This window comes from Stegostoma tigrinum, chromosome 2 (genome assembly GCF_030684315.1).
Source record: "Stegostoma tigrinum isolate sSteTig4 chromosome 2, sSteTig4.hap1, whole genome shotgun sequence".
NCBI classification, from domain to species: domain Eukaryota; kingdom Metazoa; phylum Chordata; class Chondrichthyes; order Orectolobiformes; family Stegostomatidae; genus Stegostoma; species Stegostoma tigrinum.
This window is the reverse complement of record NC_081355.1, coordinates 15033326-15054043: the sequence shown is the minus strand read 5'-3', so window position 1 is coordinate 15054043 and position 20718 is coordinate 15033326. Positions and strand designations below refer to the sequence as shown.

At 39.9% G+C, this 20718-nt stretch overlaps 1 protein-coding gene across 1 annotated transcript in view; it reads right to left on the bottom strand.

Moving 5' to 3' along the window:
• gmds (GDP-mannose 4,6-dehydratase) overlaps nucleotides 1-20718 on the bottom strand; it is a 625969-nt gene that overhangs the window by 67094 nt on the left and 538157 nt on the right. Inside the window, exon 9 of the mRNA XM_048547800.2 lies at nucleotides 1782-1878. Within this exon, the coding sequence (XP_048403757.1) occupies nucleotides 1782-1878 (97 nt within the window). The remainder of the gene's footprint in view (nucleotides 1-1781; nucleotides 1879-20718) is intronic.

The window sequence follows — 20718 nt, the reverse complement described above, 5'->3', positions numbered from 1 at the left end:
CATTGGAGCGACCTTACTCATTCTATGGTTTCAAAATAAATTGCCAGTTAGCCTTCTTAGCTTTGGGAGAAGGGGATTTAGGCGCACTGCGGAGACTGTGAGCATCACTAAATCGTATAATTATATTCAGGCAGTTCCTCAATTGCAAGGAACCCATACTGATGGAGCAATGCTTAGTTTAGATTCACACACTTAAAGAGCTTGTAAAATATCCAAGTTTGGCCCCAAGTTTGCTTTTCTCTCATTACTCTTCCATCCTGAATAAAGGATATTCTCCCGGGCTCTAAACCTCTCAAAAAAGAGCTGTTGTGATTTCTCCTGTTGGGGGTTGATCGCTGTGTGGCACTTACATTCTACAAGTGTTACTTGTCAGTTATTAGTCCAATGTTGTCTAGTTTTTGCTGCAAGCTTGCATAGTTTGCTGTGTTATCAGGGAAATTGCAAAGGAAATTAAAAACTGGGATATCTTCAGTAAGAAAAATCTAATTCTGGCCTTATGATGGAAATTAAACAATTAATTGTGTAGCTGAGAAACATTGGGCTTAGCACATTGCGTTGATGATACGCTGCAGTAATTTTCTAGGGCTGAGATGGCTGGCTTCCAAAGCATCTTTTTCTACGTCAGGTAGGAATTTTGCCACAGGCCAGCTTTCTCCTGAACCCCATCGATGACAGTTTTATAAGTGCTCTTTACGTTACACTGGGTTAACTGCTGCCTTCCTGACAACAGCAGCCACCCTCACTTCACCTTTGGACGTAGCTTTTTGTCCATTCTTGGACCATGACTGTAAACATAGTCTGGAGCCAAGTGATACACGCTAAACCCAAAATGATTTCTAGTTAGCAAGTTAATAAAGTGTGAAGCTGGATGAACACATCAGGCCAAGCAGCATCTCAGGTGCTCCTGAGATGCTGCTTAGCCTGCTGTGTTCATCCAGCTTCACACTTTATTATCTTGGATTCTTCAGCATCTGCAGTTCCCATTATCTCTAGTTAGCAAGTTACTGATGTGAACATCCCACTTGATAGTATTGGCAATTTCCCCTTCTGTGGTGGTAGTACTTGACGAGGTTGGATTTGTCCTGCTTTCTGTGCCTTTTTGACACAAAGAAGCTAACAATATGACTTAAAATTCCAATGGTCGATCTCATGTATAATTCAATTTGGAATAGTACATAGTCTATGCAACATCAAATAAAAAATGCAAATTTTTGAAGATATTTGCTCAAAAGAATACATTAGCAGAATTTTAAACAAAGGATATTTGTGTAACCAATTTGAATAGAGTACCCAAAGAGGCACTGGATGTAGAATGCAGCAACTTTAATAGTCAGAAACAAGAGAAAATCACCAAATATAGTGATATGTTTTAATCGCAAGGTAACAGCGAGGGTGTAAAACTGCTGGAGATGCTTCCAACCTATAGCATTTCTGGAATACAATTACAATTTTAAAATATAAACAATGTTACAGACATATAGTCAAACGAAGCATTTCACATTAACAGAACTGGGCTACTCTTAAGATAACAAGGTGTACAGCTGGATGAAGATGGGGGAGGGGAAGGGGATTCTGAAATAAATTAATTAATTTAGTTTATTTATTTCAGAATCCCCTTCCCCTCCCCCAATTCTGAAGAAGGGTCTAGACCCGAAATATCAGCTTTCCTGCTCGGCGTGCTGTGTTCATCCAGCTCTACACCTTGTTATCTCAGATTCTCCAGCATCAGCAGTTCCTATCATCTCTGGACTACTCTTTAGTTAATTTTTAAACATGCTTACCACTTCAGTCGGCCTGTAGTACTTGGGATCCACCCTCACGTGGATTTGGCCTGTTTCCTTGCACCTTCCTACTTCGTTTGCACCTTCACCTTCCCATCTAGAAAAAAGGTAACAACATTGTTCTGGCTATTTTGTTAAAACAATCCATATTAAGGGTTGGCATCCTTTTCATTTTCATTATATTCATGCATATGTATTACAAGAACATAAGAAACAAGAAGGAGGCCATTCAATCCCTCAAATCTGCTCTGCTCTTGAAGAAAATCAATGATTGTGGCCTAAGCTCCATTTTCCTGCTTACCTCCATTAATTTGTAAACTCTTTTACCAACCAAAAATTTGTCCAGCTCTGCCTTGAAGATATTCAGTGACTACATAGCTTGTTGGGGAAGAGAATTACAAATACTGATGATCTCTAAGAGATGAAATTCCTCCTTACGTCAATCTTAAATGGAAGATTTTTTATTTGGAAACTGTCCCCTAGTTAATAGATTTCCCCATGAGAGGAACCAGCCTGTTAGCATCTACCCTGTCCCAGCGTGCTCAGAATCTTTTATGTTTTAATAAGACTATGTCTTCGAAATTCCAACCTGCTCATATTTCCTCAGGGCAAGAAAAAAAACTCGGTCAATCAAACTGGTGAACTTTCTCTGAACTTTCTTCTAATGCAACTTGCTCCCTCCCAAAGTATGGTGATCAAAATTACACACAGTACTCTTGGTGTACTTATACAGTTGTAGCAAGACTCCCCTACTTTTGTATAAACAGAAAAAGTGGGTAAAACTAACCATGGAGACAGAAATAGGTTTCATCTTCTGGGATCACTCAGAACTGAAAGGGGCTGGAAAATGGCAGTATTTATGTTGTTGACAGATGAAGGAGGGGAGACCAAATTGCTTTGCAGAATGCCTCCATTCTATCCATTGGAATGGCCCAGACCCTCTATTTGCTTGCTATTTCAATAAACCATCTTGATCCCATGCCAAGGCCCACTACAGTATTCTTATGGACAGTGAGAAGGTGGGACATAAACATGCAAGTGTTGCACCTTCTGTGAATGCATGGGAAGGTGCCATGGGGATATAGGGAGGTATTGGGAGTGGACAAGGAGTGGACCATGTTGCGCCAGAGGAACAGTCCTTGTGGAACGCTGACAAGGGAGGAGGGGGAATATATGCCCGGTGGTGGCAAAAATGATGGCTTTGATACTTTGGATGCAGGAGCTGGTGGGGAAATCAGGATAAAGGAGACCCTGCTGTTCTTGTTGGAGAGAAGGGAAGGCGAGAGTGCAGAATTGCAGGAAATGAATCAGACACACTAATGGGGAATCCTCAGTGGAGACAAAGGTGGACTTGTCTAAGGCCCTTCCGCAGAACAGGCCACCAAATAGCCCACTGCTCACTGTAAAATTTTGACCAAGTCAGAAGCAGGTAGTAGAATTTGTGTTGAATTATATGACCCCTCCCTGTCCTCAATTTCACTGGTGGAGCAGTATAGCATTCAGTCCTGTATAACAAAAGCACTCACAGAATTTCCTCGATTTATGAAGATTCTCCCCTGGTTGCTCAGGGCAGTGCCCAGAAAAATAATGTTCATTGAGTGGAGGCAGTGGCATTGTGAAATGGTCACCATTAATTAAATTGGCCTTGTGTTTACTATCTTGTAGGTATCTTTCTTGGTCATGGTGGAAATTACAGTGGTCAGAATTAAATTGTTCTGCATGTGCAGTTTTTACTGTTGTTCCAGCTGCTGTGGAAACTACCCTATAATGTAAACAGAACAACCTCACAGTTGAGAAACTTAGAACTTCTAAGATTACAATGGATTGAATGCTGAATAGTGCTTCTTAGGAAATTTTATTTCCACCACTGGTCTTTTATCCAAGTCTGAAAGCATTTGTTATTAGAAGAGGGGTTATGCATTATGAAATAATGAAGAATTTAAAGGTTGTAAGGAGTTTCAATGTTTCTTTAACAGGTTCTTGGGTCCTGACAACTTGTACTCCTGAATCAAAGGATAAAGAAGCTTAAACTTAGATTAAATTTTAATTGCCAATTTTACTAGTTTGGTTACATCGGAAAAAGTTCCTAAAACAGCTAACAGCTCCATTGTATTTCAGACAAATAAAGAAACTGCACATCAGTAGCTTTACCAAGCCAGTTAGGAAAATGTTTTGAAACAAATTTATTCAATTTGATAGATACTAAGATGTGTTCTAAGTACACTGACAATGGGGTGGTGCTGTTAAAAAAAAGTGGAGCAAATTACATTGATAAAAGATTGACAGTGGAGGCAGGAAAAGGGTAAATAGTGGAGGTATGTGGAGGGCTAAGTGACACAGGAAGAAATTTGATCCGCACCTCCAAAATAATTCTGAGTGTAATTAAGTGGTGAGCAAATCAGTATGAAAATAATTGTCACTTCTATGAAGAATGGAATCTTTTGGGGGCAAAAGAGTCACGTATAGAACTGGTTACATGGTTAATAATAGGAACAATAGTTAGAAATTGCTAGACTAATAATGTGGGTTAAATTCACGACACTGGCTATTGTTAATTCTTGGATTCATGTTGGATTTTAGTTCCTTGAAAGACATATAATTGTTCCAGAAGCAGTTCAGAGCAGATTCACTTGACTTAATGCTGGTCTTGTCTTATTTTGAAAATTGACTGGTTAGGCCTTTACCTACTGCAATTTAGAAGAGAAGAGCAATCTTACTGAAGCATGCCAGATCATCAGGGGGCCAGGTGGGGCGAATACCAGGAGGATGTTTTATCTTGTGAGAAAAGATAAAATTAGGAGACATAGATGAAGATTAAGAGGTCTTCCTTTTAAAGCAGAGATGAGGATAACTTTCTCCCCCACCGCACCACCACCCCCATGGTTCATTGGAGAATTCTCTTCCTCAGAAGGTAATGGAGGCTGGGTCTTTAAATTTATTCAAACCTGCATTAAATAGTTTTTGGATAGACAAGGAAATCCCAAGGGCTAATGGGTACAAACTGTAAGGTGGAGCTGAGACCACAAATAGATTAGCCATGATTTTATTGATCGGTAGAGCAGGTTCAAAGTGCTGAATGGCCTATTCTTGCTCCTTAGTGCTAGGTATTCATGTTGGTGAAATTAAGGAGTCTCACTGCCACTGGTAGTAAATTGGTGAGAGATTTTTGAAACACTCTTCTTGCTTCTGTTTTTGTCTTTTTTTCCTACCTAAATACTACCTTTCTCTCCCTTTTATATTGAAAACTGAAAGAGAAATTAACACCATCTTAACTTTGATTCAACCTAATTCTTCCTCAGTCTTTCACTCCGTTACTTTGTCTGATCTAAAGTTTCACTAGCTAAATCAGTGTCGGTTCCTGCTTGTCTGAAATTACAGATGACCATGTCATTGCCAATTCCCACTTATACCAATTTATGGCTGAAAAATTATTGGAACTGAAAGCTCAAGAAAGTTATCTGACTCAGCACATGCCATGACATGCATTTTTTGGGCCAACAAGATGATTTTAAAGGAACATTGAGGTAACTACTGAGGAGAAGAGCAGGGATGAAGTAGATTTACAGCCAAACCTGACAAGAAAATGGAGAAGCAAGTATAAACAAAGGAGCTCAGAGAGTTGTGTTCCAGACAGAAGCGTACACATTGGGTCAGAAAGAAGCCAATATATAAGATTTTCATATACAGTACGCTTGCCAAGTCTTTCCCTGAAGCACCTTACTTATTTTGATCAGGTAGAATTATAGAGAAGCAAAAATGAGGAAAGCAGTTAGGAAACAGTCACTATTACAACAAAGAACTTGAAAAAACAACGATCCTTGAATAATTAATCAAAACTGAAATTGGGACTCATATGAAAATACATGCAAAGATACCAAGTAACAGCAGCAGCCCCTTTAGCCACTTGAATGTACTTAAGTTCAGGAGGAAGGCCTTAATTTGAAGTAATTAATGATCTTTGAAAAGTTAAATGTCACCAGGACAGGTCACTGGAGCTGGATGGGCTTGCTCTGACATTTTCACTGGAACAAGTGAGATGTCACTCAGTAAAGTCTGGACAAATGAACAAGAAGCAGGCCACTCAGCCCCTCAAGTCAGTTCATCATTCAGTAAGATCATGCCTGACCTGATTACTCTAAATTCCTACCTACTCTAATAATCTTGCAGCCCCTTGATTATCAAGAATTTTTTGATCTCCCAATTAAAAATTTTCAAAGACAATGTCTCCAACACCTTTTGAAAAGGGTTCCAAAAATGCATGAACCTCTGCTGGAAGAAAATGTCTCTCATTTCTACGACAACAAGGTGTAGAGCTGGATGAACACAGCAGGCCAAGCAGCATCTTAGGAGCAGGAAAGCTAAAGATGCTGCTTGGCCTGCTGTGTTCATCCAGCTCTACACCTTGTTACCTTGGATTCTCGAGCATCTGCAGTTCCTATTATCTCTCTCATATCTATCCTGGGTGATCCCTTATTTTAAACAGCGACCCTTAGTTCTACATTGTTTCAGTCGGGTAAACATCTTCTTCACATCCACCATCTCAAGGGTCTCAGGATCTTATATGTTTCAATCATGTAATCTCTTACTCTTCTAAACTCTAGCCTGCTCTGTCCAATTTTTTCTCATTAGGTAAAACCCTTATTCCAGGGATGAGTCTAATAAGCCTTCTTTGCTTAACTGTTTCCAATACGTTTACATCCTTCCTTAAATAAGAATAATACTGCTCAGAGTTCTTCAGGAGTGGTCTGAAAAATATCCTGTACAGTTCAATGATATTTGAACTGTACTTTACAGTTTGCATTCTGTTCCCCTTGTAACAAGTACTAACATCATATCAGCTTTCTGAATTACTTGCTGTAGCTCGATACTAATAGAACATAGAACATAGAAAATTACAGCACAGTACAGGCCCTTCGGCCCTCGATGTTGTGCTGACCTGTCATACCGATCTCAAGCCCATCTGACCTACACAATTACATGTACGTCCATATGCTTATCCAATGACGACTTAAATGTACCTAAAGTTGGCGAATCTACTACCATTGCAGGCAAAGCGTTCCATTCCCTTACTACTCTCTGAGTAAAGAAACTACCTTTGACATCTGTCCTATATCTTTCACTCCTCAATTTAAAGCTATGCCCCCTCGTGCTCGCCGTCACCATCCTAGGAAAAAGGCTCTCCCTATCCACCCTATCTATCCCTCTGATTATTTTATATGTTTCAATTAAGTCACCTCTCAACCTTCTTCTCTCTAATGAAAACAGCCTCAAGTCCCTCAGCCTTTCCTCGTAAGACCTTCCCTCCATACCAGGCAACATCCTAGTAAATCTCCTCTGCACCCTTTCCAAAGCTTCCACATCCTTCTTATAATGCGGTGACCAGAACTGTACACAATACTCCAAGTGCGGCCGCACCAGAGTTTTGTACAGCTTCACCATAACCTCTTAGTTCCGGAACTCAATCCCTCTATTAATAAAAGCTAAAATACTGTATGCCTTCTTAACAGCCCTGTCAACCTGGGTGGCAACTTTCAAGCATCCTCCGACACTTCTGCCATCTACAATCCGACACCACCACCAAAGACATTTTTCCATCCCCACCCCTGTCTGCTTTCCGGACAGACCACTCTCTCCGTGACTCCCTTGGTCGCTCCACACTGCCCTCCAACCCCACCACACCCGGCACCTTCCCCTGCAACCGCAGGAAATGCTACACTTGTCCCCACACCTCCTCCCTCATCTCTATCCCAAGCCCCAAGATGACTTTCCATATTAAGCAGAGGTTCACCTGCACATCTGCCAATGTGGTATACTGCATCCACTGTACCCGGTGTGGCTTCCTCTACATTGGGGAAACCAAGCGGAGGCTTGGGGACTGCTTTGCAGAACACCTCCACTCGGTTCGCAATAAACAACTGCACCTCCCAGTCGCAAACCACTTCCACTCCCCCTCCCATTCTTTAGTTGACATGTCCATCATGGGCCTCCTGCAGTGCCACAATGATGCCACCCGAAGGTTGCAGGAACAGCAACTCATATTCCGCTTGGGAACCCTGCAGCCCAATGGTATCAATGTGGACTTCACCAGCTTCAAAATCTCCCCTTCCCCCACTGCACCACACAACCAGCCCAGCTCTTCCCCTCCACCCACTGCATCCCAAAACCAGTCCACCCTGTCTCCGCCTCCCTAACCTGTTCTTCCTCTCACCCATCCCTTCCTCCCACCCCAAGCCGCACCTCCATCTCCTACCTACTAACCTCATCCCACCTCCTTGACCTGTCCGTCTTCCCTGGACTGACCTATCCCCTCCCTACCTCCCCACCTATACTCCCCTCTCCACCTATCTTCTTTTCTCTTCATCTTCGGTCCGCCTCCCCCCCCTCTCCCTATTTATTCCAGAACCCTCACTCCATCCACCTCTCTGATGAAGGGTCTAGGCCCGAAACGTCAGCTTTTGTGCTCCTGAGATGCTGCTGGGCCTGCTGTGTTCATCCAGCCTCACATTTTATTATCTTGGATTCTCCAGCATCTGCAGTTCCCATTATCACTGAGGCAACTTTCAAGGATCTGTGTACATGGACACCGAGATCTCTCTGCTCATCTACACTACCAAGAATCTTACCATTAGCCCTGTACTTTGCATTCTGGTTACTCCTACCAAAGTGCATCACCTCACACTTGTCTGCATTAAACTCCATTTGCCACCTCTCAGCCCAGCTCTGCAGCTTATCCATGTCTCTCTGCAACCTACAGCATCCTTCGTCACTATCGACAACTCCACCGACCTTAGTGTCATCTGCAAATTTACTAACCCATCCTTCTACGCTTTCATCCAGGTCATTGATAAAAATGACAAACAGCAGTTGACCCAACACCGACCCTTGCGGTACACCACTAGTAACTGGTCTCCAGGATGAACATTTCCCATCAACTACCACGCTCTGTCTTCTTTCACCAAGCCAATTTCCGATCCAAACTGCTATATCTCCCACAATTCCATTCCTCCACATTTTGTACAATCTTTTGTGATTCATTCCTTAGGAAATTCAAAGCTGTGCAATCTCTCACCGTTCAGTTAACATGGTTCTCTATTCATTCTATCCACCACATATGGACTATTTTAGGTTTCATTGGCCAGCTCTTTCCCTACCACTTAACCTATCTAATTTCGTACGTCCTCTTCCTGATTTACTTTCAAACGTACCTTTGTGTCATCAGTAAATTTTGCAATCCTGCCTTCAGTCCCATTATACAAGCCATTTATGTAAATTGTAAAAAGTTGATGCCACAGCACTGAATCCTGTGGCAAACTATTTCTTTCATTTTGCCAACCAAAAAATGACTGACATATGCCTACTTTGTCTCCTGGTAGTTTGCCAATTTTCTACCTATGCCAATGTTACCCCTACATCATGAGATTGTTTTATTTTCCACAATAACATTTGACACGCCACCTTATCAAATGCCTTCTGAAAATCTAAGTATAGCATATCCACCAGTTATATCCACAACACTGGTTACTTCTTCAAAGAATTTCAATAAGTTGCTAAAATATGATTTCCCTTTCCCAAAACCATATTGATTTTGCCCGATTCCCTAACATTTATGTAAGTGTCTTAATGTTAAGCTAACTAGCCTGTTGTTTCCTGTTTCTGGTCTCTCCTTGTCTGAATAATTCCTGCTTTCAGACTCCCTCCCTGTGTGAATCAATTCTATTCAATGTTTTCCAAATGAATAGAACTTTCCCTGAAACTAAGGTGTTTTAAAAAATTAGAACCAATGCATCAACTGTCTCACTAGCCGCTTTTAAGACCCAAGGATGAAGTCCATTAGGACGCAGCCACGTGTCAGCCCTCAGCTCCATGTCACTTGTGAATGTGATTTTCTTGAGTTTCTCTCTCCCTTCTACTTCTTGATTTGCAGCTTTTTTTTTTGAGATGTTACTTGTATCCTTTCAATTGAAATCCAATATAAAATACCTGTTCAACTAATTTGCTCTCCCATTATTAATTCCCCAGACCCATTTTCCACAGATCAATATTCACCTTGCTAATTTTTTTCTATTTTTAAAATAGCAATACAAACTCTTATTATGCTTTTATATTTCTAGCTAGCTGTCTCTTGTACTTAATTTTTGCTCATTAATCTTATAGTTATTTTTTGATTTTTACATTCTGTCTATTCTTCTGATCTGCCACTCATCTTAGCACTATTGTTTATTGTTTCTCTAAATTTGACACCATAAATTATTTATCTAACCAGGCATTTTCTTCTAGCAGAGGATCATACATGTTTGGAAACCTTTTCAAATACATTTCCTTGGAACTTTTCTTTTTCATTGGAATGTATGTATTTTACGTCTTACAAAATATCTCCTAAAATGCTTGCATTTTTGCTCTTTCACTGAACCTAGTTTGCCAGTTGATCTTAGCTAACTCTGCTTTCAAGTCTGCATAATTGCCTTAAAGTGCTAATTTTGGACCCTCCCTTCTCTTCCCTCCAAAGTGAATGCATTGCTATCATCCAGGAGTGCCTTAACTATAGGGTCATTAGTTAATCATATCCTGTTGAGCAATAACATGACGAATCTAGTTTGCTGTCTGGGTGGCTTCAGAATATGGCAGTCTGAGAAATTATCCTGGAAACATTCTATGAACTCATCTGGAATACTTTTGCCCATTCAATTTTTCCAGTTTATAAGCTTCTACAATCCTATTTTCTCCCGATGATTTTTTTAGGGTTAGAGAGGCAATTTCTCTGCAATTTCATCCCATGACTGGTATGTGCATCTGCCAGCATTCTCCTACTTCCAGGCTATTTTGAGGAGTGCTATTTCTGGCTGGGGCCACTAGCAATACATAGCCAATTAGGCCAATTAAAATACTATTGAGGACATGTCATACATGTGAAATTTACTGAGAATTTCCAGACTGTATGTGCTGTCCCTGGTTGACAATTGTCACACAGATGGAGGGGAACAACCAATAAAACCACCTAAACTAATGCTACCACCTAAACCACATCACCCCCCACCCTGCGTAATTTCCAACCCACAGCAGCTCCAATTACTGGAGCATCATGATTGCAGCTGCAGGCCATCCCGTGAAGTGGGACCCCACCATGTTGATGGTCTAGCAGCTGTGGCCACATTTTGTTTTTAAACACTGCAAAATCTTCAGAAGACACCTTGCTCTTGAGGCGCCCTCTCAATCCTCTATCTATTGCAACAATGCTCACCTCTCCCAGATCTCAAATTCGGCCCTTGGTCTCTGAATATTGGGTTGATATCCAGTGAGGTAGTCATGTTCTGCCAGAGTGGAGAGGCACCACTGGAACTGCTCTCTCCTGTCCTACCTCATTTTGCTCTTTAATGATTCATCTGTTAACAGGTGTCTACTTTGACAGATGCATATATGACATCTGATTGCAGCCGTCCAACGTCTTCTCTCAACCTCTCCAGTGCTCTTCTACAGTCAGACAGTTTGTTAAAACTACATTCAAGTTTGAATGAGCATTAAATACCTCTGTTGGTTTCCTTTGGTTTCTGACATTGACTTGACTCCCACTTAACTGGTGCACACTTAAAAATGTGTTCATGTCCATGTTATCCTAATCAGGTGTTTTATTGAATTTCTCATCCTTTGTGCTCCCAGTTAAAGTAAATAAAGTGTTGACCTCTAGCCCCACAAAATTGTTCCCCTCATCCTATCAACCACACAAAATGTAACTCACATAAACTTTAGGCTATGTAAAACCATGCTCTATGTTTCCTTTACATTCAATCTTGTTATTATTTAAAGATCTTTGGCAAACAGCCATAGATGTTGCATTTGCTGCTACATACTCCCTTGGTACAGGAAGTAAAGGTTTAAGGTGGGGGTTCTAGTCCTTATCAGACTGCTTTGTCTTGGTGCTGAGTTTCTTGAGCACTGTTAAAGTTATACTCTTTGAGCAAACAGGGGAAGCAATGGTCTGGACTGTTAATCCAGAGGCCAAGGTGGGGACATGGGTTCAAATCCCATCAAAGCAGTTTGGGACTTTATCTACTGGCAGAGGATTGCTGTTGAGGTAGTCATCAGTCCTTCATTATCTTCATCAGCATAAGAGATCACAGTCCAGCCTGCTTGAAGATGTTGGTGAGCTTTTTCCATGAACCATTGCAGTCTACTGTGTTACTGGGAATGAAGCTGCAGGATATTAGCCTAGAGGCAATGGAAGAATGGCAACATATATCCAAATCAGCGTAGTGAGCTATTGTGGAGGTAGTAGTGTTCTTGTGCACTTTCTGACCCTAGGTAGTTGGGTTGTAAGTTTGGAAGGTGAAGCCAAGAAATCTTGGCAAATTCCTATAGTCTATTTGGTGTACATTGCCATTGGCGTATTGTAGCTGCAACATATAGAGGAAATGAATGCTTAATTGGAGTATTAATCAAGCATATTACTTTTGTTACAACTGACTCGTTTTAGGTAGGCAGAGAGTATTTCATCACAGCAGTGACTTGTGCTTTATAGATAGCAGGAAGAGATGTTCTGGAACCACCAGATATGATTCACAGAATACCCTGAGTCTCGTATTACTTGAGCCAGCAAATATAGTCATGATCATTAATTTTATTAGTCGCTTCTTTGATGTCAGTTGTGAACTTTGTTGAAGCTGGGCTGAAATTTTGTATTTTAACAATTACTGGACTGTTCCTTCTTTAAGGATCTTCCTGAATTCTCAAAATGCTTCCTTTTTATCGGGAACTTCTATTGATGGCTAGGCAGTATAGATTTTCTATTAATATAAATATTTTATTTATGTTCTGATCTGAACAGAAAAATAAACTATATAAATAAAATCAAAGAAACAACAAACAAAAAAAGTGTCCCATTTAAGAGCTATATTTCACACATATCTTGCTCTTACGGCCCAGATTAAAAGTATAAATTAACATGAGATAAGATTCAATCTGAAGGTCAGCAAATCCTGGGAATTAACTGGTAACTCCTTCACCTATATGTGCGACCTTAGCGAAATGAAGCCGTTATATTCTGCTTTAGGTTTTATTTACCAACCAGCCCACAGAGTTAAAAGCTGCCTTGTTAAATCTCTGGGTCCACAGGATTTAAATGGGAAAGAGACAAAACAAAAATCTGTAAGTACAATTAGAATTGAATTGTCAGGATTTCTGCTTATTCAGACATTCTTGCCATGTACATTCCCCCCAAAAGTGACTCCGTTCAAGGCTGAAGAGTTTATGCTTAACTTGATACTCCTCATGTCCAATCTATTCAGTACCAGAAAACTGTTTTTCTCTGCACTATTCCCAGGAGAAGCAAGTCATTATTCATTGCAGCAATCCAAGCTGTATTCAGTACAGGTGCAGTCTAAAAGGTGAAGCATGGTTTTGAGATCTGAGCTCAACTCATTTAGCAACATTATCTGTTTCCCTGTTGGATTTGTTCATGGCAGACTCACGCAATTTGATTGTTGTAATAGATAAGTTAACAATGGTGTGTACTCAAGATGAGCTTTGGATTGTCTCATGCATGAGGGAAAGTGAGACCCCGTGCAGAATCTTGCCCATTCAGTCCCTGATAGAATAGTAGGACCGTTTTTGGTTTGGATGAGTTTCTAATAGACTGGCTTTGCTGAAACTATTTCGTATAGCATCCTGCCTCCAAGAATTGTCTCCAATTAGGAAGAGAAGGCAGGATGGTTCACCATGTAATCAAATTATGGATTTTTAATTAAAAGGGACTATAGACCATTTCAAATCAAATACAACAAATCTATCTTGTTGCTTTTATTCAGACATGACTTACTCCCCATGAATCCATATCTCTTTTTATCAGCACCACGTGATGCTAAATTGCTGGTTCTATATTTCGCTGCTCCCTCTCCTCATTTTTTTAAAAATTGAATGATATTTGCAATCCAATGGCACAATTCCTCAACTCGTAGTGTGCTGGAAAATTATGACTCTCGCAGTTTCTTCAACTATTTACATTAGTACTTAGAAGTCCTGTTTATAGAGATTTAGAGATGAAATGCCTTTACTCTCGCCATGATCATTCATGTAAGTTGTATTAAGTCTACCAAATTCTTCCTCTTGACTTGCTTTTTGTTTCTTTGTAACAATGGTACTTTGTGCTGACCCTCCCCGATGAAAGGGATATGAAGTGCTTAGGTAATAAGTCTCACCTGCAACTACCTTTAAATTATCTTGTATGGCCTTTTGCTACATTTTGTCTTAATATATTTATAAGCACTTATAGCGTTTACTTGGGTTTCTTTTCCAAAATATTTTCCTATTACTTTTTGAAGATCTTATTACTCACTTTTTTCCAGAAGTTCCAATCTGCTTAACTTGCACTTTTTTTTAGCCTTTATGTAAGCCTTTTCTTTGAGTTTGATAACATACCTTAATCTCATTTGTTGACCATGGTTTCTTTGTTATACAAGTGAAGCTTTAGGCTTTTTAAGCATTTTGTGCTTAGCATATCAGTCCTTATTTGAATACTTACTTCAGATGTAGGATTTCCATAAGTAGCTCAGCTCTAGACAATTCATTTCTCATTCCTTTGTAATTTGCCTCCCTTAAATTTTAAATCTTTGTAATATTCCTTTCTTGCTAACATCAAACTCAGTAATATTATGATCACTATTTGCAAGCCATTTCCTTAACATCAGATTTTGTGTTCCTGATTTAATATTAGGTATTGTTAAAAAATAAACTAGAATCTGAAGGTTTTCATCTTGTACTCATCAGAATCAGGGCACTAAAAGGAGAGTTGAGGAAAGAGACACTATTTAACATAGAATGAGAAGTGGGTGCTGATTTTTTGGGCCATAGTTGGCATGGAGAGGCAGCAAGAAGTTAACCATCAATCTTAATTTCCATATCAGGCAGATAGATCCTGACTGGTCAAAGTTTAGCTGCCTCCATGAAACTACTTTTGATAAAGATGTGTGCGGCTTCTAGCATGCATAAATGCAACACATTGCAGGCCTGCCTGATGATATTAAATTGGTTCCGGTGTAACTCGTCGTACAATCCAGAATATTTATTAAATGATTTCCAAAGTACAATTGCATTTAATGCTGGATAGTGCTTTCAGAAGCTGGCAAACACAGGGTTGAGCATACGCCCCATGCTGCCAGCTGCTAATGGTCAATGGGACATGTTCCTTTATACAGTGTAGCAGATTGGAAATAAGGCCTACACACCTGGCATCGCGTGGGCACTGAAACTCATCTACCACATTACACATTTGCCAAGGAGGCAAAGCGTTTTGTTTGGCAAGATAACAGCATCCTGTTAGTAGAGAAAACCACTCATGGATTGACTGCATGGTGGCAGTGTGAGAAAGCTAGCTTTATCTGTTGTTCCAATTTTTGAGTCACCTTTCAGGGTAATGTCAAATAGATTGGGCACCTCTCAGGGACAACAGTGGTAGATGTGGACCCTTTCCCGAGTTTTCAGGACATATGAGTCATGATTCGATCAGGATATCCATTATCAGATAGGATAGTTTTGATATGCTTACATAGTGAGCAGATGGCTGCGGTCATATTTACTAGGTTTGCCAACGATCTTATAGCAAATGAGGCCATAGGAATTCCATGTTGTATTTTGACTGGTGAATGTAGGCTTTTGATAGATAATAGTTAGGAACTCATTTGCTGACTTCTGAATTAATACATTGGAGGAAGGAGATCTCATTTTATTGCCTCATTTCAGGGTAAATTGAGTGTAAAGCTGTGTAAAGAAATTCTTTGATACAGCTGTGGATTTAAATATTGCAAACACATCATCCACATATCAGAAGTATGCAAGGGGAAGGAGGTTTGTTGTCTATGAGAGTTTACTTTTCATCTCCAAATATGTTAGCAAGAGCTAGGTCAAAAGGGGATCCCATGGCAATGCCATTTACTTAGATGTACTCAGTATCATTAAAACAGAACTCAACCATGAGTTGCTAATTTTGAGGTTGATTAGTACACATTCAGACAGAGGTGGCACACTTAGATTTGCCATGGTATACTGTCACAATGTCGATGTCAGTAGCTTCTTTGAGTAGTATGCTGGAAAATAAACATGCTATGTCAAAAAACTGCACAGACATGCTATTTCTCTAAATATGTAGCTCTTGTGTGATCCTCAAATGTGAAGGAACTCTTCACTATGTATGTGGGAAACCTATTTAGAACTGTTTACATAGCTCACACAGCCATTTGCCTTATTCATATTGTGCAGTGTCAGTCATAGATGTAGGATGTAAGCCAGCATCAGTTGTGTGTTTAATCGGTTTAGTATTCACTGCCAAATCTTCTGAGCCTTGTAACTGTTGTAAAGTTCTAGAACATTATCCTGAATGTGTTATCAAAATTTTTAGCCTTCATGACTTAAACTGCAGTGCTTCTCCCAATCTATGTGAAACTCAAAATACAAACATGTGATACTTTTAATAAGCATTCAGGTCAGACTGTAACTTCACTATTGTGTTACTGTTTATTGCTTAAACATTTGTTACTAACATGTGGTAAACCCCTCTTCATGGTGGTGTTTGGAAATGCAGTATTTTCCTTCAGCTGTATTGAGCAACAGATTGGCAAGGCTTCATGGTTTTTCTCTGTGCGTGTGGCATACACTTAAAGTTTGAGAACCCTTGGCTCAGCGTCATGCAACTAAATCATGGTCAGTTGTAATACTTTTACCAATTTCAATTAATAAAAAGCTGACCATGTGTAAATTGCAGAATTAATGAAGTGTAAGATGCTCTTTTAATCTCTGTAACCACTCAGCTGCGGAAATAAAGCTTTTGCTTACTGTTTCAAAGCTAAAGAACAGGCAAAAAAACGTTGTAAATCTGAGAGCCAAATAACGTGTCTCCCATCCCATCCAAAATAGCACTGTAAAATATTGAGATGACAATGCACCTTATTTGTTACTTATGTTTAACCTAATTAACAATCTGAAAATTGCTTAGATTGATCCACAATGACTCTGTATCTCGAGTGCAAAATAGATATGGATGAGAAATTCGACATGAAAAGAATCTTTGTAATATAAACAACCCAAAACACGATCATTGAGTGTAAAGCAGTGGAAGAAATGGGTTTGTCACGTATATTAGGTATGGAAGAGAAAAAGGCCAAGAGACCAAACTAGCCATGGTAAGATGAATATGAGGAGCCAGCCTGGGAACTACAAAATGTGTCAGACAAAATTTTAAGGCTGGCTGATCAACAGCAGATGAAATTTAATATTCCCAAGTGCAAAACTGTGCACAAAGGAAGAAAAATGGACAAATCCTGTGAATAGTGTTTAAATAGCTAAGGATGAAGTGAAAGGGAAAAAAGAGCTTAGACTCAGCAACAACATAAATTTATATGCGCCTTTAATGCAGAAAAGTGAGACAGGAGGGAAATCCCAGAGCTGAGGTGAGAATGACTGCCCATGACATCAAAACATCATTTGGCCCAAGGATAGCATCAGAGAATCCTGGTCAAATTGAAGTTAGTGAGAATTAGTGTGAAACTCTCCACTGTCTGGAATCATTTTAATCATGAATGAAGTCTGTTGTAGTTGTTGGAAATCATAGAAACATTGAAAATAGAAGCAGGAGTAAGCCATTCACCCCTTTGAGCCCTGCTCTGCCATTCATTATGATCATGGCTAATCAACCATCTCAATAGTTTATTCCTCCTGCCTTTTTCCAATATTCTTTGGTCCATTTAGCCCCAAGTGCTATATCCAACTCCCTCTCGAAATCATACAACGTTTTGGCCTTGACAGCATTCCATGGTAGCAAGTTCCGCAGGTTCACCAGTCTCTGGGTAAAAAAGTTTCTCCTCATTATAGTCTGAAATGATTTAGCCCATATCCTGTGACCCCTCACTCTGCACTGTCCTGCGATTGGGAACATCCTACCTGTATCTACCCATCCAATCCTGTCAGCATTTTATAGGTTGCTGTGAGACCCCTCTCATTCTTCTGAACTCCAGCGAATACAATTCTAACTGATTTAACATCTCCTGACATGTAATTCTTGCCATTCTAAGAATCAGTTTGGTAAAATGTTGTTGCACACCTTCTATTGCAAGAACAACCTTTGTCAGATAAGGAGACCAAAACTTTACAAAATTTTCTGGTTATGGCCTCACCATTGTCATGTATAACTGCAGCAAGACATCCTTGTTCCTGTCCTCAAATCCTCCTGCTATGAGTTTGTGTCCACATGCACCAAGACTTGGGCAACACTCAGGATTATTCTAGGTGAGAAATAACATTTGCACTTTTCAAATACCTGGCTGCCAGTAGCCATCTCCATTTCATGAAAGTTTAATTACCTTTTCTTGACATTCAGCATCATTACCACCACTGAATCTCCCATTATCAGTATCCTGAAGGCTGCCATTGACAAGAAATTTAATTGGACAAACCACATTAGTACTGTATCTACAAGATCGGGTTTCACACTATGTAATCTGCCTTAAATAATTGACCACCCGACTCACCAAAACATTTCCATCACCTGCAAGTCACAAGAATGATGCAGTGCTCCTTGCTAGACCAGACCGGGTAGGGATGGCAGTTTCCTTCCCTAAAGGACATTAGTGAACCAGATGGGGTTTTTTTGGCAACCCGCAATGGATTCATGGTCATGATTCATTGGACTCCTAATTCCAGATATTTATTGAATTCAAATTCTGCTGCTAGCAAGCAGCTTATTAAAAGAGAAACAAGACAACAAAATGACAGTCTCTCACGGTGACTGCCAGAATTCAATCATATTCAAAAGAAATCAGGAATATACAGAATCTCAACAAGTCCGAAAATCTAAGAATTTTAAGCCGTCAGTTCAACTAACGACGTGAACATGACTGGTAGACTTCGCTGCAACAGCCAAACCGTCCAACTTTCTGCTCTTTGTGAACAATTCAGAAACTGATCTCCGTATCTGTTTTTATTTTACTTTATCTTTTTGGACTCACCCATTATTTCTAATCAGTAACTACGCGTGTTGTGTTAGTATTTCTTCTCACGTGTATTAATTAATAAAGTCTCCTTTAGTTAATTCTGTAAGCCTTGTTAAATTGCCTCCTTTTAAACACAAGTTAAACCGAATCTGAGAGAAAGATATCTACAAGGGAAGGAATCCTTTTAAAATTAATATTATTATTAATATTTTTGAAGTGGTCCATGAATCAAGAAGAACCATTAAAGGGATTGCACCACATTCCTGCACTGCCTTGTTAGCACTTCATTCTCTTGCTTATCAAGAATTCAACTATCTCTGTCTTAAAAATATTCAAAGACTGCTTTCTCCATCTTTTAAGGAAAAGAGTTCTAAGGACTGATAGCCCACTGAGAGGAAATAAATTCTCATCTCTGTATTAAATGGATGACCCTCTAGTTTTACACACCAACCACTCATTCTAGATACTTCCACAAGAGGGAACATTCTTTCCCTATTCGCCCCTGAGGGATCTTTACAGATGTAATTAATACCTCTCACTCTTCAAAACTCCAGCAAATGCAATCCTAACCTGTCCAACATTTCCTCATTCAAGGCATTAGCCTAGTAAACCTTCTCTGAACTGCTTTCAATGCATTTACATCCACCATTAAATAAAGAGACCAGTATTGCACACAGTTCTCCAGATGTGATCTCACCAATGCACGGTATAACTGAGGCATAGACACCCTACTTCTGTAATCAGTTTCCCTTGCAATAAACAACATCCTGTGTTACACTTGTTAACGACTTGCTGTAGCTACATACTAAGCTTGTGTTGAGAAATCTCTGCATCTCAGAGCTCTGCAGTCTCTCATTATTATCATTGTTTGTGCTTTTTCTATTCTTTCTGTCAAAATCAGCACTTATACTCCACTTGTCAACACTTTGCCTGTTCAATTAACCTTTGTATTTATAGACATCCAAGCCGTTTATATAAATTGCAAAAGGTTGAGCCCCTGCACTGATCCCTGTGGCACACCATTTATTACATCTCACCAACTAGAAAATGACACATTTATCCCTCTTCTCTGTCTTTTGTTAATTAACTAATCTTCTATCTATCCGAATGTTATCGTCTTTGCGATGAATTTTTACTTCCTGGAATAACATTTCATGTGGCATCTTATTAAATGCTCTGGAAATCCAAGTACAATGCATCCACTGATTCCTCTAAATCCACAACACAGGTTGCTTCTTCAAGGAACTACAATGGTTTTCACTAAATCACATTGGACTCTGCCTAATTACTTCAAACTTACCTACGTGCCTGGTTACATAGTTTGCAGTAAACAATATACAATAGACATTTGGTGTAGGAGTAGGCCATTTGGCCCTTCGAGCCAGCACCACCATTCATTACGATCATGGCTGATCATCCACAATCAGTATCCTGTTCGTGCCTTATTCCCATAACCCTTGATTCTACTATCTTTAAGAGCTCTATCCATCTATTTCTTGAAAGTATCTAGACACTTGGCCTCCACTGCCTTCTGGGGCAAAGCATTCCATATATCCACCACTCTCTGGGTGAAGAAGTTTTTCTTCAACTCTGTTCTAAATGGCCTACGCCTTATTTTTAAACTGAGTCCTCTGGTTCTTGTCTCACCCATCAGTGGAAACATGCTCCCTGCCTCCAGAGTGTTCAATCCCTTAATAATCTTCTACGTCTCAATCAGATCCCCTCCCATCCTTCTAAACTCAAGTGTATACTAGACCAGTCACTCCAATCTTTCAACATATGATACCCACTATTCTGGGAATTAACCTTGTGAATCTACGCTGCCTCAATAGCAAGAATGTCCTTCCTCAAATTTGGAGACCAAAACTGCGCACAATACTCCAGGTGCAGTTTCACCAGGGCCTTGTACAGCTGCAGAAGGACCTCTTTGCTCCTATACTCAATACCTCTTGTTGTGATGGCCAGCA